Source organism: Gobio gobio, assembly GCF_949357685.1.
Source record: "Gobio gobio genome assembly, chromosome: 9".
Classification (NCBI taxonomy): domain Eukaryota; kingdom Metazoa; phylum Chordata; class Actinopteri; order Cypriniformes; family Gobionidae; genus Gobio; species Gobio gobio.
Genome location: NC_137115.1, coordinates 7,162,846 through 7,175,903, shown reverse-complemented (window position 1 = coordinate 7,175,903; position 13,058 = coordinate 7,162,846). Strand labels below are relative to the sequence as shown.

Below are 13,058 nucleotides of genomic sequence, written 5' to 3'. Positions count from 1 at the left end.
TAATCATCCACTTCACCAAAGAGCGCTTGGGTTGAATTCGTTCTAATCCTAAACAGAGAACTTGTTCGTATATGCATTCACCTTTACTATTTCTCTCAAAAATGATGACCGTGTTGGTAAGTACTCCGTGTATCCTTAAAAGAACAACTCCGGTGAAAAATGAACCTGGGGTAATTAACACATGGTTACCGAGTAGATCGTTCTCTGGGATGCGTTTTCATGAAAATCGAATGTAAAGAGTTTTATCTCTAAAAACAGATTCGCTTATAACGCTAGTATATGGGGCACAGAATAAGTCAAATGAAATCGCTAGTTAATACCACTAATAAGGCTCAAAATAGCCTCACACTAACACTGTAGCATAATGAGGGTCCCTACATGCAAACCGAAGCATTGAGAACGTTGTAAGTGTACAAACAGTTTAACCCTTTAAGACCTAAGGGTATTTTTACAATTAATTTTCCGCCTGGTGTTATTTACTAAAAAAGCTTGTAAAACATCAACCCTGTTGTGCACAGACAATTGACATACCTCTTTTTTTCAAGACAAGTTGCTCTGTCAGTTTATTTGTGTTGCATTGATGTCACCTGAATGTAAAATAAGTTATGGGACCATAAAGACAAATGAAAACATAAAACGGAAATTGAATCACTCAAATATTTATTGAAAACACACACAAATAAATAAAAGCTAAGCATATTTCCTCTGGAAAACAGTTTGTTCAAGTCTTTAGAGTCCTGGAACTCAGGAATAAACATGATAACTTATACAGAACCAAAACTATTTACATTTTTCCAAAAAAAGTCCAGGCGCTTTTGGCCTCTTAGGATTTTGGATATTTACTGGTGCCAAGCCTCAAAACAGTTCCTATCAGGAACTTCTCCTCAAACTTTCTCCTCAAACTTTTTCCTCAAACTTTCTCCACAAAACTACTAAAAACTGCAGCGCGTCTCTCTCTCTCTCTCCTCAACACTAGCCGTGCGTCTCTCTCTCTTCACAATAAAAGAGCTGTGGTTCATGCGTAATGACGCACACCAACGTGGATGACGGATCAGCCTGTCATTGGTCAAACCCTCATCCAAAATGGCAGCTAGCATCGCGCTAGCGGCAAAAATGACGGAAAATTTATAAATTATGGACATCAAGTGGATATATCTTGGATGTAAGCGTTTTGATTTATTGCTGAACAACTCCAAAAAGATGCACATGTTCCAGGCTGGATAGAAAACCTTCTGTAAAGGCTACAAAGACACCAAAGACACCAAAGACACCCCCGTGATGGCTAGCTCGTTAGCTTTCTGCTGGAAAAAACGGTAAGAAAATCGATAAAAGTTTCATGAAATAATATAGATATTTATCGGAGGTGCCGTGTGACGTCGTGGGCGATGCCGTCGGGCTCTGAGGGTTAATAAGAAGATACTTTATAAAGACAGTACATTACACGTATACAGACAGGAGCCATCTTGGAAAACAGTCTCGACGAGTCGAGCCACGAACGCTGTGCTAAGTGATGAACTGTGACTTGGAATTTCATTTGGTCCGTTGTTTCCGGAAGAAAGCACTGGACGCAACAGAGAAAATAAATAAATACAAATAATTTTTTTAAAAACTGAACGCAACAGAGACTAGCGCTTCCAAAGGATACACACTAAAGAGATGGCGGATTATTCAACCGTGGCTCGACTCGTCGAGACTGTTTTCCAAGATGGCTCCTGTCTGCATACGCGTAATGTACTGTCTTTATAAAGTATCTTCTTATTAAACTGTTTGTACACTTACAACATTCTCAATGCTTCGGTTTGCATGTAGGGACCCTCATTATGCTACCGTGTTAGTGTGAGGCTATTTTGAGCCTTGTTAGTGGTATTAACTAGCGATTTAATTTTACTTACTCTATGCCCCATATCCTAGCATTATAAGCTATCTATAAGCTAATCTGTTTTTAGAGATAAAACTCTTTACATTAGATTTCCATGAAAACGCATCCCAGAGAACGATCTACTCGGTAACCATGTGTTAAATACCCCTAGGTTCCTTTTTTCACCGGAGTTGTCCCTTAAATTCTTTTTACAACACCGGCAAAGAGTGTTTACACTCATTTTCTTCTTCTACTTCTTCCAGCGTGCGTGCAGTTGAGTTCTGTTGATAACTATGCGTCACTCCTTTGCTCTGATTGGTTGTAGGTGTATCCAGTTAAGTGCAGAGGCATTTTCTTTCCTGGTTCGGTTGAAACACGCCTCAGAATCGCAGCCCAATGGAGCAGTATCAGACTCATATTCTGACTCGAATCTGAGTATGACGTCGTCAGGCTACAAACAAGCTACATTTTTAACAAAGGACATACAACAAAACCTGAAACCTAAAAGCGATGCGAACTGGTTAACCGAATATGAAAGTATGTTGTACATAATCTGTATACAGGGCATGTTACTTTAATATGAGCTGAATTGTTGCAATACACATAAGCACAAATGTCATTTCTTTTCAGTCTCTCACTCTCAAATCCTCAATCAAATATTCAGCACACAAGCATCTCATTCTAACCAATCCGGTCCACAGCGAGCAAGCGCCCTTTGACCTCACCATGTCTGTGGTGATTGGTAATTTATTTAGTATAATTTACATATGAATATTTAATATGGCTTCATACTTCTGGCAATCATGCTGTCACTGGTGTGTAACATACCAACTTTACAGCCAAGTAACCACGTCAGTAATGGACTGTTATAGATTATTAATGAAGAGTTGAGTGTGTGACCCTTCAGTGAACCGTGCTGAACATGTAATACTGAATGTATGTGTTCAACTTATGCTTATTTCATTAAAGCACAAACAGTAGCAAGGTTTGATGCAAAATGTAAATGCCAACTGAAAATGTTTGCTATTATGTAAATAAATACAGACCTCTAATTGAATTACCACTACTACTGGTACGTTAGACATCCCTAAAACAAACATAAACCCTCTCTGTTAGCGTGTGACCTTCAGTTTGAGTCATTATCAGTGTGGCTAAGTAAGCATTGATTATCTCAGTGTGTATTTAAGGAGTAAACACATCCCTGCGCGTTTGTGTGTCTGACAGTGCATGTGTTTACTTTGTTTAATACGAGTTTGTGGGTGTTTGTGTCATGTGTGAGCGCACATGTGTGTATTTTCTCTGCCCTTGCTGTGTGTGCCATCTGTACCGACTGTTTTCCTGGCAGAGACGACCATATGACAGGGTCGCCGGGACAGTTGCGTCACGGTTCAACGTGGTTAAACTACCGACAGAGCTAATATGCCATTACAGGAAAGATAACCTTCGGCAGATGGGTAATCATTAGCACGCAAGGGTCCGGGATAAGTGCGCGAGAGATTAATGTGTATTTATTATATTTAGAAATGATGAAGTTATTCAATCTGCTGGCCTAATTAAATGACCTCTCACAGCAGTCCTTTCTCGTTGTTACGCAGGCTGTTTTGTATAGAAATGCATGGGAAGCCAAACACTCACAAAAGTGTGATAAAGCTGAGTGTTTTTTTTTTTTCTTCAGTATTGGGTCTACCAATAAGTGTCGGCTTTGATTCAAGTAACAAGTGCAATCAAGTCAAAACCCCAAATAAATCTTAAAAAAAATTGTGACCAAACAGATTGCAAAACAATTTTACATTATTATTACTTCATTAAAAACATTAATGAAAATCGATTAATCGCGATTAATCACATCCAAAATAAAAGTTTTTTTTACATAATATGTGTGTGTACTTTGTATAATTATTATATGTATATATAAATACACACTCATACATGTATATATTTAAGAAATATTTGCATGTGTATATATATATATATATATATATATATATATATAGATAGATAGATAGATAATATTTTGTATACTACAGGAATAAAAACTAAATATGAATTATTAATTATTGAATAATAATAATACTAATACTAATTAATAATAATAATATCTATAATAATAGTTATAAATATTATTATTATTATTATTTAATAATTATTATAATTATAATAATTATGTATTATTTAATAATGTTTTTATTAAATAATGCATTTCCATCCATCGATCCATCGATCCATCGATCCATCTATCTATCTATCTATCTATCTATCTATCTATCTATCTATCTATCTATCTATCTATCTATCTATCTATCTATCTATCTATCTATCTATCTATCTATCTATCTATCTATCTATCTATCTATCTATCTATCTATCTATCTCTCTCTCTCTCTCTCTCTCTCTCTCTATCTCTCTCTCTCTCTCTCTCTCTCTCTCTAGTGGATATTGGACACTTAAAGGTTTCAGTATCAGTCATAAAGAATAACAATGTTAGATGATATAAGGCAGTGATTAACAAGAATTTACCAATTTAAAACCCGCCACCAAGTGTCAAACAGGCACAGGATGCCGACCCCTTTGCTCATCAATAATGACCAGTCCCACTTAATCTCATAACAGCTCTCATGAGAGCTACAAAAATGATTAGTGCAGTGTCACGCTGTTGTAACTTCCTCTTGGCCTGATCCTGCATCTGCTCCCACAGGGGCCACTTTCCTTTAGCACCAACCCACTAATAAAGCGCTTGGCTGACCGAGACAAAGTTAAAAGAGCTAGAAGACAAAGGAGATACTGGGCTAATCATGCTGCTTGTTCTGTCACACTCCCTTCAGTCTCACTCCCTCGGTCCTTCCTCTCTCACACTGGCAGAGCATCAGCTAATGTAACCTGACTTGTAGTGCAGCTGCCTACAGAGTAAAAAGTGCTGATGGCAAAAAGCCAAAGTCTCAGTTCCCCAGACAGGCGGGAGCAGTCAGCCAATCAGTAAGGCTTCATGTTAATCACACTGTGATTGGAGCACGAGATTCTTGCTAGTGTTCAACCACAAGAGCTCACCTGGTGAGCAAGGCGCCTTGGGCCAGAACCTACTGCACGTCAAACAGCTTTCACGTTGATGGGAGTGTTTGCGCTCATGTACTTGAATAGTGTATGTTTCAGGTTTTAACACTGGCGTGGTGTGGCACACACACCTTCTTGCAGGCGGAGACAGAGGACCCAAGGGTGCTGTCCGATTTGACTTCCTGTGTGTCCGCGGACTCCGACCCCTCAAACATGGCAGATGATTGGAAATTACTGTGGAAAAAGAGAGAAAGAGAGAGACAAAACTGAATCCACCATCACTTCAATAGAGTGCAAACGTGTCTGTCCACTTTCTCAGTGGAGTTGCTTCTGGAAGTATTTTTCCCATAGGGATTTAATAATATATATTTTAGAAGCATAACCCGTGAACCAAACCAACCAGCTATGAGGTGAATCCCAACATTACAAACTTTGATTTGAAGCAAAAAAGGTTTCGAAAATCAAACAAAAAGGTACAAGATTGTGAACTCGTGAACTACAATCCCATGAAGCACTGCGAATGACATAATTGAATTAAAAGCTATGGAGAAATATAAAACTAATCTTTTAAAGTTTTTAGAAATAGAAATATAATAGATAATATACTATAATAGAAATAGTATATTTGTTAGGTTTATTGCAAAATATGCATATTTAAACTAATATTTAAGTATTTTTACAGCACCGACTCCAAGTCATTTGCAGTGTTTCATGGGAGTGGGCGGAGCTAAAGAGCTCTTTTGGCTCTCTGATTTGTGGAATTTTCTGTATTGCATCATGGGTAATGTACACTACCAGTCAAAAGTTTGGAATCATTCAGATTTTTTATGTTTTTAAAGAAGTCTCTTCTGCTCACCAAGGCTGGTATGTTATTAAAAATACAAAAAAAGCTGTAATATTGTGAAATATTATTAAAATGTAAAATAACTGTTTTCTATTTGAATATACTGTATTTTAGAATGTAATTTATTACTGTGATGCAAAGCTGAATTTTCAGCATTATTACTCCAGTCTTCAGTGTAACATGATCCTTCAGAAATCATTCTAATATGCAGATTTGCTGCTCAAGAAACATTTATGATTATTATCAATGTTGAAAGCAGTTGTGTAAAATGATTTTTTGGATTCTTTGAAAGCTCAAATGAATAAATGAAGTCTTAAATAAATGAATTTATTCAGGATGCATTAAATTGATCAAGTGACAGTATAGACATTTATAATGTTGCAAAAGCTTTATATTTCATATAAATGCTGTTCTTTTGAACGTTCTATTCATTAAATAATCCTGAAAGAAATTGTACACAACTGTTTTCAACATTGATAATAATCATAAATGTTTCTAGAGCAAAAATTATCATATTAGAATGATTTCTGAAGGATCATGTGCCACTGAAGACTGGAGTAATGATGCTGAGAATTCATGAGAATGAAAATATATTCAAATGGAAAAAAGTTATTTTAAATTGTAAAAATATTTCACAATTGATCAAATTTTTGATCAAAACTTTTGACTGGTAATGTAGTTTTTCACCAGGAATTCCACTGTAAATATAATTATTTTAAGAATAAGTTGACGGACGGCTAAAACAAAAGTACACACTATCAATTAACAACCTGATAACTCACAGTAGGTCTGTCTTTAACGGTTCAGAAGTTATTGTTAAAAATCTATTTCTCTATGGAGAAAATCGTTTGAATGACCCTGTTTGAATGTATTGGAGAAAAGTTTTTACTTCTTGAATTAAGTCTGAAGAAGTGCTAGAATGGGGTTGGCAACTTTTAGAAATCGCGAGTTTAGATGTCGGAATAAAATGAAGCAATTTCTCCCTCTCTCATGACAGTTGTAGATAATGGCACAGTGAAAAGAGACAGTCAGAGTGGGAATGGAAAAGAAAATAACATGGAGTATTTAATTAAATTTGTTCAGATTAATTGGCTACTGGGGGCACATTAAATAAGAATGAAACACAGTCAATCCTCTGAGGTGACAGAAGTACAACATTACCCAGATCATAGAGTGTGCAGCTCCAGAGACTTTATATCTGAGCGCCTCCATATTCTCCCTGAACACAGCCAAAATCACCGCTTTTGTTTATATTATTACAAATCAACCAACATTTTATTCATCAATTTCCCTGCAATATGAGTGCTCAGAACAAAAAGCACCAGGATACAGGATACATAATCGATCTGATGATAATCATCTCATGTAACACAAAACACAATACAGTGGAATACAGTTCCCATTCAGTCGGTCACGTTCGACGTACGTCGGACGTACCGACGAATTGGGATCACTTCTGGGAGCCCCTATCAGCTTCGAGCTATCTAGAACCGGCCAATGAACAATTGGCGTGCGAGATTTGCATCTCGCGCTCCGCCCCGCGCCGCGGGTATAAACAGGAAGCGAGAGCGAATGCACGCTGTCATTCACTTCGGAGCCACACGGCAGATGAAGACGACTCTCAAACGAAACCGCTTGAGTTTATCGCTGCTATCAGCAAGACTGTTCCTGAACCGGAGAATCCAGAGGAAACGGGTGTTGGAGATACGGCACATTTCAGCAGGGATCCGCGCTGACTCATCGCTGCCTCTGCAAGCAGAGAAAAACTGCTGTTTTAACAGCAACAGCAAAATCTGTTGGTCTGGTTGGGCGTTTTTCCTGTTGAGTACAGGCACGGGCTGCACACAATCCCGTGCGCTGTCGCGTTTCCCCCTGAGTGCTTCAGCACAGAGCGTTTCCTCACAAAAGAGTTCACGGGTGACGTGCCGTCCTTTTCAGGATGTCTTACCACCCGTGCGTTTCTGGATGCGGTCGTTCCCTGTCCCCTGCTGATGGTCACAATCGCTGTCTCACGTGTTTGGGCACACAGCACGCTGAGGCGGCGTTTGTGGATGGTTCGTGTTCCCACTGCGGGAACATGACTATCTCGGAGCTTAGATCGAGACTCTCCTACCTCCGGGCTGGGGGAGTCCCCTTACCCATCCCACGAACCAGGGCTGCCCCTAACCCGGGCGGACCTGCTTCTTTGGATGGCCAGGGTGATCTGAGGATTACGTTTAGGGCAAACCCGCCGAGTGACCCTCCGCAGGCCCCAAATCCCTCAGCTCCGCAGCCGGTAGAGCCTCCGAGAGAACCCGCTGGACCCTCCCACGGGAGACCAGTGGTGACTTTTGGAGCTCCAGCAGACGAGCAGATGTCGATCGCTGCATCGGAGGGGGAGTTTAAGTCCTCGGAGGATGAAGGGTCAGCTGTACTGCCTCCCTCTGGGAGAGTGGCAACGGCTGCCCCGGACCCTGAGATGGCTGCTATGCTTGCCCGGGCCGCCGAAAGGGTTGGGCTCGAGTGGAACCCTCCACCGTGTCCCGAACCCTCTAGGTTGGACGATTGGTTCCTCGGGGTGGGTCGCGCTGGTTCTCAGCATCCCACCCCGACACCTTTCTTCCCGGAGGTGCATGAGGAGCTCACGAGGTCGTGGACGGCACCTTTTTCTGCCAGAAACCGGCCGAGTGACTCCTCCCCCCTCACTACCCTCGACGGCGGGCCAGCCAAGGGTTACGTGGGGATCCCGCCAGTGGAGCGCGCCGTCGCGATGCAACTGTGTCCGGCGACCGCCTCTAACTGGCGCGGTGACCCACGTCTCCCGTCCCGGGCCTGTAAGTTCTCTTCCAGTCTGACTGGGAAGGCTTACAAGGCCTGCGGGCAGGCTGCGTCCGCCTTGCATGGCATGGCGCTGCTCCAGGTCCACCAGGCCCAGGCGCCCCTTGACATGCACGAAGGTAGGCCTGACCCAGAGCTCCTCCGGGAGCTCCGGACGGCTCCGGACCTCGCCCTCCGGGCGACGAAAGTCACCGCCCGTTCCATCGGTCAGGCGATGTCCACGCTTGTGGTCCAGGAGCGTCATCTCTGGCTTAACCTGGCTGACATGAGGGAGACCGATAAATATCGGTTCCTGGACTCCCCCATCTCGTCAGCTGGGTTATTCGGCGACGCGGTCGAGAGCTTCGCCCAACAGTTCTCGGCCACCCAGAAGCAGACGGAGGCGATCAAGCACATCCTGCCCCGGCGGCCCGCTGCTGCCTCCACCCCGCCGCCGGCGGCAGCGCCTCCGACTACTCGTCGCCGAGGACGTCCACCCGCCGCCGCCTCCGCCCCCGCCAAGGCACCGCAGCAGCCTTCCACCAGCCGACGGCGTGGGGCCGGCCGTGGGAAGGATGTCCAGCCCGCTCAGGCCGCTGCCAAGCCAGGTGGCAAGCGTCGTCGCAAGCGACCCTGAGACGGGCCGCCCAGAGATGGAGGAAACTGCTCTGAGGGAGATGGCTGCAGCACCACTCCTTCCCCCGGAGGAGGGCCGGGGGAAAATCTTTTGTTTGTCTGTTCCGCCGCTGGTCCCAGTGCCAGCGGCACCCAAAACATCAATAAAAGAGCAGTTTCCAATATCTCTGGGTGCCAAGAGAGCACGCTTGGCGGTGGTCGACGCTCCCATGCCTCGCCACCCTCAAGTACCTCTCCCTTCGCCAGCAGGGGACGCCGGCTGTCGGGACGCACACAAGCGGCCTCCCCACACTCGCACGTCCCCTCCGCGGATGCAGGTAAGTGTTGCACAGCACACTCAGATCCCGCTTCGGGCCGCTCCCATGCCGTCCGAGCCGGATCCCTGCGTTCCGCCTCGCTGCCCCGCTGCGGGTACGTCTGTGGTGCCGATGGTCCCCCTTGCTCGGAGTCTGGGAGCCTGGCTAGCGCTTCCCAGCCCGTCTCGGTGGCTCATCCGTACCATCAGACTCGGCTATGCGATTCAGTTCGCCCGGCGTCCCCCCAAGTTCAGGGGCGTTCACTTCACGACTGTAGTGGAGGCGAACGCCCCCGTGCTCAGGGCGGAAATCGCTGTCCTACTGGCGAAGGACGCGATAGAGCCGGTCCCTCAAGCCGATATGAGGTCCGGGTTCTACAGCCCGTACTTCATTGTACCCAAGAAAGGCGGCGGGTTACGACCGATCTTGGACCTGCGATTCCTGAACCGGTCCCTTCACAGGCTGCCGTTCACGATGTTAACGCAGAAGCGCATCTTCAGGTGCATCTGTCCCCGAGATTGGTTTGCAGCGATCGACCTGAAGGACGCGTACTTTCATGTCTCGATTCTCCCTCGACACCGGCCCTTTCTGCGCTTCACGTTCGAGGGACGGGCGTATCAGTACCGCGTCTTACCCTTCGGCCTGTCCCTGTCGCCCCGCGTCTTTACGAAGGTTGCGGAGGCGGCCATTGCTCCCATGAGAGAGCAGGGCGTTCGCATCCTCAACTACCTCGACGACTGGCTGATTCTTGCCCAGTCGCGAGAGCAGTTGTGCGAACACAGGGACAAGGTGCTCAGTCACCTCAGCCAGTTGGGACTTCAGGTCAACTGGGAGAAGAGCAAACTCTGCCCCACGCAGAGGATCTCTTTTCTCGGTATGGAGATAGACTCGGTCGCCATGACTGCGCGCCTCACCGAGGAGCGCGTCCAGTCGGTGTTGAACTGCCTGAATTCGTTCAAAGGCAGGACAGCGGTTCCACTGAAACATTTTCAGAGGCTCCTGGGGCATATGGCATCCGCAGCCGCAGTAACGCCGCTCGGATTGCTTCATATGAGACCGCTTCAACGCTGGCTACACGATCGAGTCCCGAGATGGGCGTGGCACAGCGGTTCCCTCCGCGTCCAAGTGACTCCGAGGTGCCGCCAAACCTTCGGCCCGTGGTCGGACCCTATGTTTCTCCGGGCGGGAGTTCCCTAGAACAAGTGTCCAGGCACTCCGTTGTCTCCACGGATGCCTCATCCACGGGTTGGGGTGCCACGTACAACGGGCTTGCAGTTTCAGGTCTGTGGACGGGGCCTCAACTGCAATGGCATATCAATTGCCTCAAGTTGTTAGCAGTTCGTCTTGCACTCAGCCGCTTCAAAGTGCCGCTCAGAGGCAAGCACGTTCTGGTCCGGACGGACAACACTGCGGCCGTAGCGTACATCAACAAACAGGGTGGTCTACGCTCCCGTCGCATGTCGCAACTCGCCCGCCATCTCCTCTTATGGAGTCAGAAGCATCTGAGGTCGCTTCGTGCTATTCACATTCCGGGCCTGCTCAATCGTGCGGCCGACGAGCTGTCACGTCAGCAGGTACTTCCGGGAGAATGGCGACTCCATCCCCAGGCGGTCCAGCTAATCTGGAGTCGTTTCGGGGCCGCACAGGTAGACCTGTTTGCCTCCCCAGAGACGACCCACTGTCAGTGGTTTTATTCCTTGACCGAGGGGACCCTCGGGTCGGATGCCCTGGCCCACAGCTGGCCCCGGGAAGAACGCAAGTATGCGTTTCCCCCAGTGAGCCTTCTTGCGCAGACTCTGTGCAAAGTCAGGGAGGACGAGGAGCAGGTCCTGTTGGTCGCTCCGTATTGGCCCAACCGGACTTGGTTCCCGGAACTAGTGCTCCTTGCGACAGCACCTCCCTGGCCCATTCCTCTGAGACAGGACCTCCTGACTCAGAGACGGGGCACCCTATGGCACCCGCGTCCGGACCTCTGGAAACTCCATGTTTGGTCCCTGGACGGGACGCGGAGGTTCTAGGTGACCTGCCGCAAGCGGTAGTTGACACCATCACTTCCGCTAGAGGGGCCTCTATGCATTGAAGTGGAACCTGTTCGTCGACTGGTGCTCTTCTCGCCGAGAAGACCCCCGAAGATGTTCGGTCGCATCTGTGCTTACCTTTCTACAGGATGGGTTGGAGCAAAGGCTGTCTCCCTCCACCCTCAAGGTCTATGTCGCCGCTATCGCCGCTAATCATGAGCTCGTAGATGCAAAATCTCTAGGTAAGCACGATCTGATCGTCAGGTTCCTTAGGGGAGCGAGGAGACTAAATCCACCTCGTCCTCCCTCCATACCCTCTTGGGACTTAACTCTGGTGCTAACTGCACTACAGAGAGAACCTTTTGAGCCTCTGCAGTCAGCTGAGTTGAAAGTTCTGTCGTTAAAGACAATACTCCTGACTGCGTTGGCCTCCATCAAGAGGGTAGGGGACCTGCAGGCATTTTCGGTCGACGAATCGTGCCTGGAATTCGGGCCCGGTAACTCTCATGTGATCATGAGACCCCGGCCTGGATATGTGCCCAAGGTTCCCACTACTCCCTTCCGGGATCAAGTGGTGAGCCTGCAAGCGCTGCCTTCGGAGGAGGCAGACCCAGCCCTAGCTTTTCTCTGTCCCGTCGGTGCTCTCCGGACTTACGTGGACAGAACGCAAAGCTTCAGGACCTCACAGCAGCTCTTCGTCTGTTACGGAGGACAGCAGAAGGGAAAGGCTGTCTCCAAGCAGAGGATGGCCCACTGGATAGTGGATGCCATCGTCTTGGCTTATCAGTCCCAAGACGTGCCCTGCCCGCTCGGGTTAAGAGCCCACTCCACTAGGGGTGTTGCCTCTTCCTGGGCGCTGGCTCGTGGCGCCTCGCTGACAGATATTTGTAGAGCTGCGGGCTGGGCGACACCTAACACGTTCGCTAGATTCTATAGCCTCCGTGTAGAGCCGGTGTCTTCCTGTGTGCTCACTTCCCATAGTCAGTAACACCGAAGTACCCGTTCTAGTGTCGGCTTGCTGCGCCATTCCCTCCCCTATGGTAGACGGATGCGTGCGCTTATTCTGCTCCAGTCGAGTTCCCCGGAACAGCGAACCCTGTTGAGTCCTCCGCAACCCGCGGCAGTCGGACGTGGCGGAGCGTTCGACGCCAGGTCTAACACTCGTATGCATTGGTGGAACTTGTGTTAGGCTGGGTTCCGTATGTAGTGACCCCCACGGCGGTCCCATATGTGTATTCTTCCACGGTACAGCTCCCTACGGCGAGCCCGTGTCTTTCCCTCGGCAGAGCTCCTCTGCCGTCCCAGGTACGTGTTGTCTCCCTCCTAATTGGCCGGGGCCACCCCTGGGGCTTCCGTATGTTGTGCTGCCCACGGCCAGCCCATACGTGTATTCTCCACATGTTAACTCCCTTTGGGCATGATGTGGCTTCCGCAGCTGCCTTCACAGGCACGCTTTCCCAGCGTTATCCAATACAGTCAGCTGAGTGGGTCTTGCGGAACAGCAGCTTTGGCTCTCCCTGCGTGAACCTACCCGCCCGCATCAGATCGGGGTCTGTGGGGCT

General features: G+C 47.2%; 1 protein-coding gene across 5 annotated transcripts in view; it reads right to left on the bottom strand.

Annotated features, from left to right (window-relative positions):
- Positions 1–13,058, bottom strand: part of sphkap (SPHK1 interactor, AKAP domain containing) — a 259,654-nt gene that overhangs the window by 93,923 nt on the left and 152,673 nt on the right. For all 5 annotated transcript variants that reach the window (XM_079825691.1, XM_079825693.1, XM_079825692.1 and 2 more), the window contains one exon: positions 5,038–5,140. In XM_079825691.1, the coding sequence (XP_079681817.1) occupies positions 5,038–5,140 (103 nt within the window). The remainder of the gene's footprint in view (positions 1–5,037; positions 5,141–13,058) is intronic.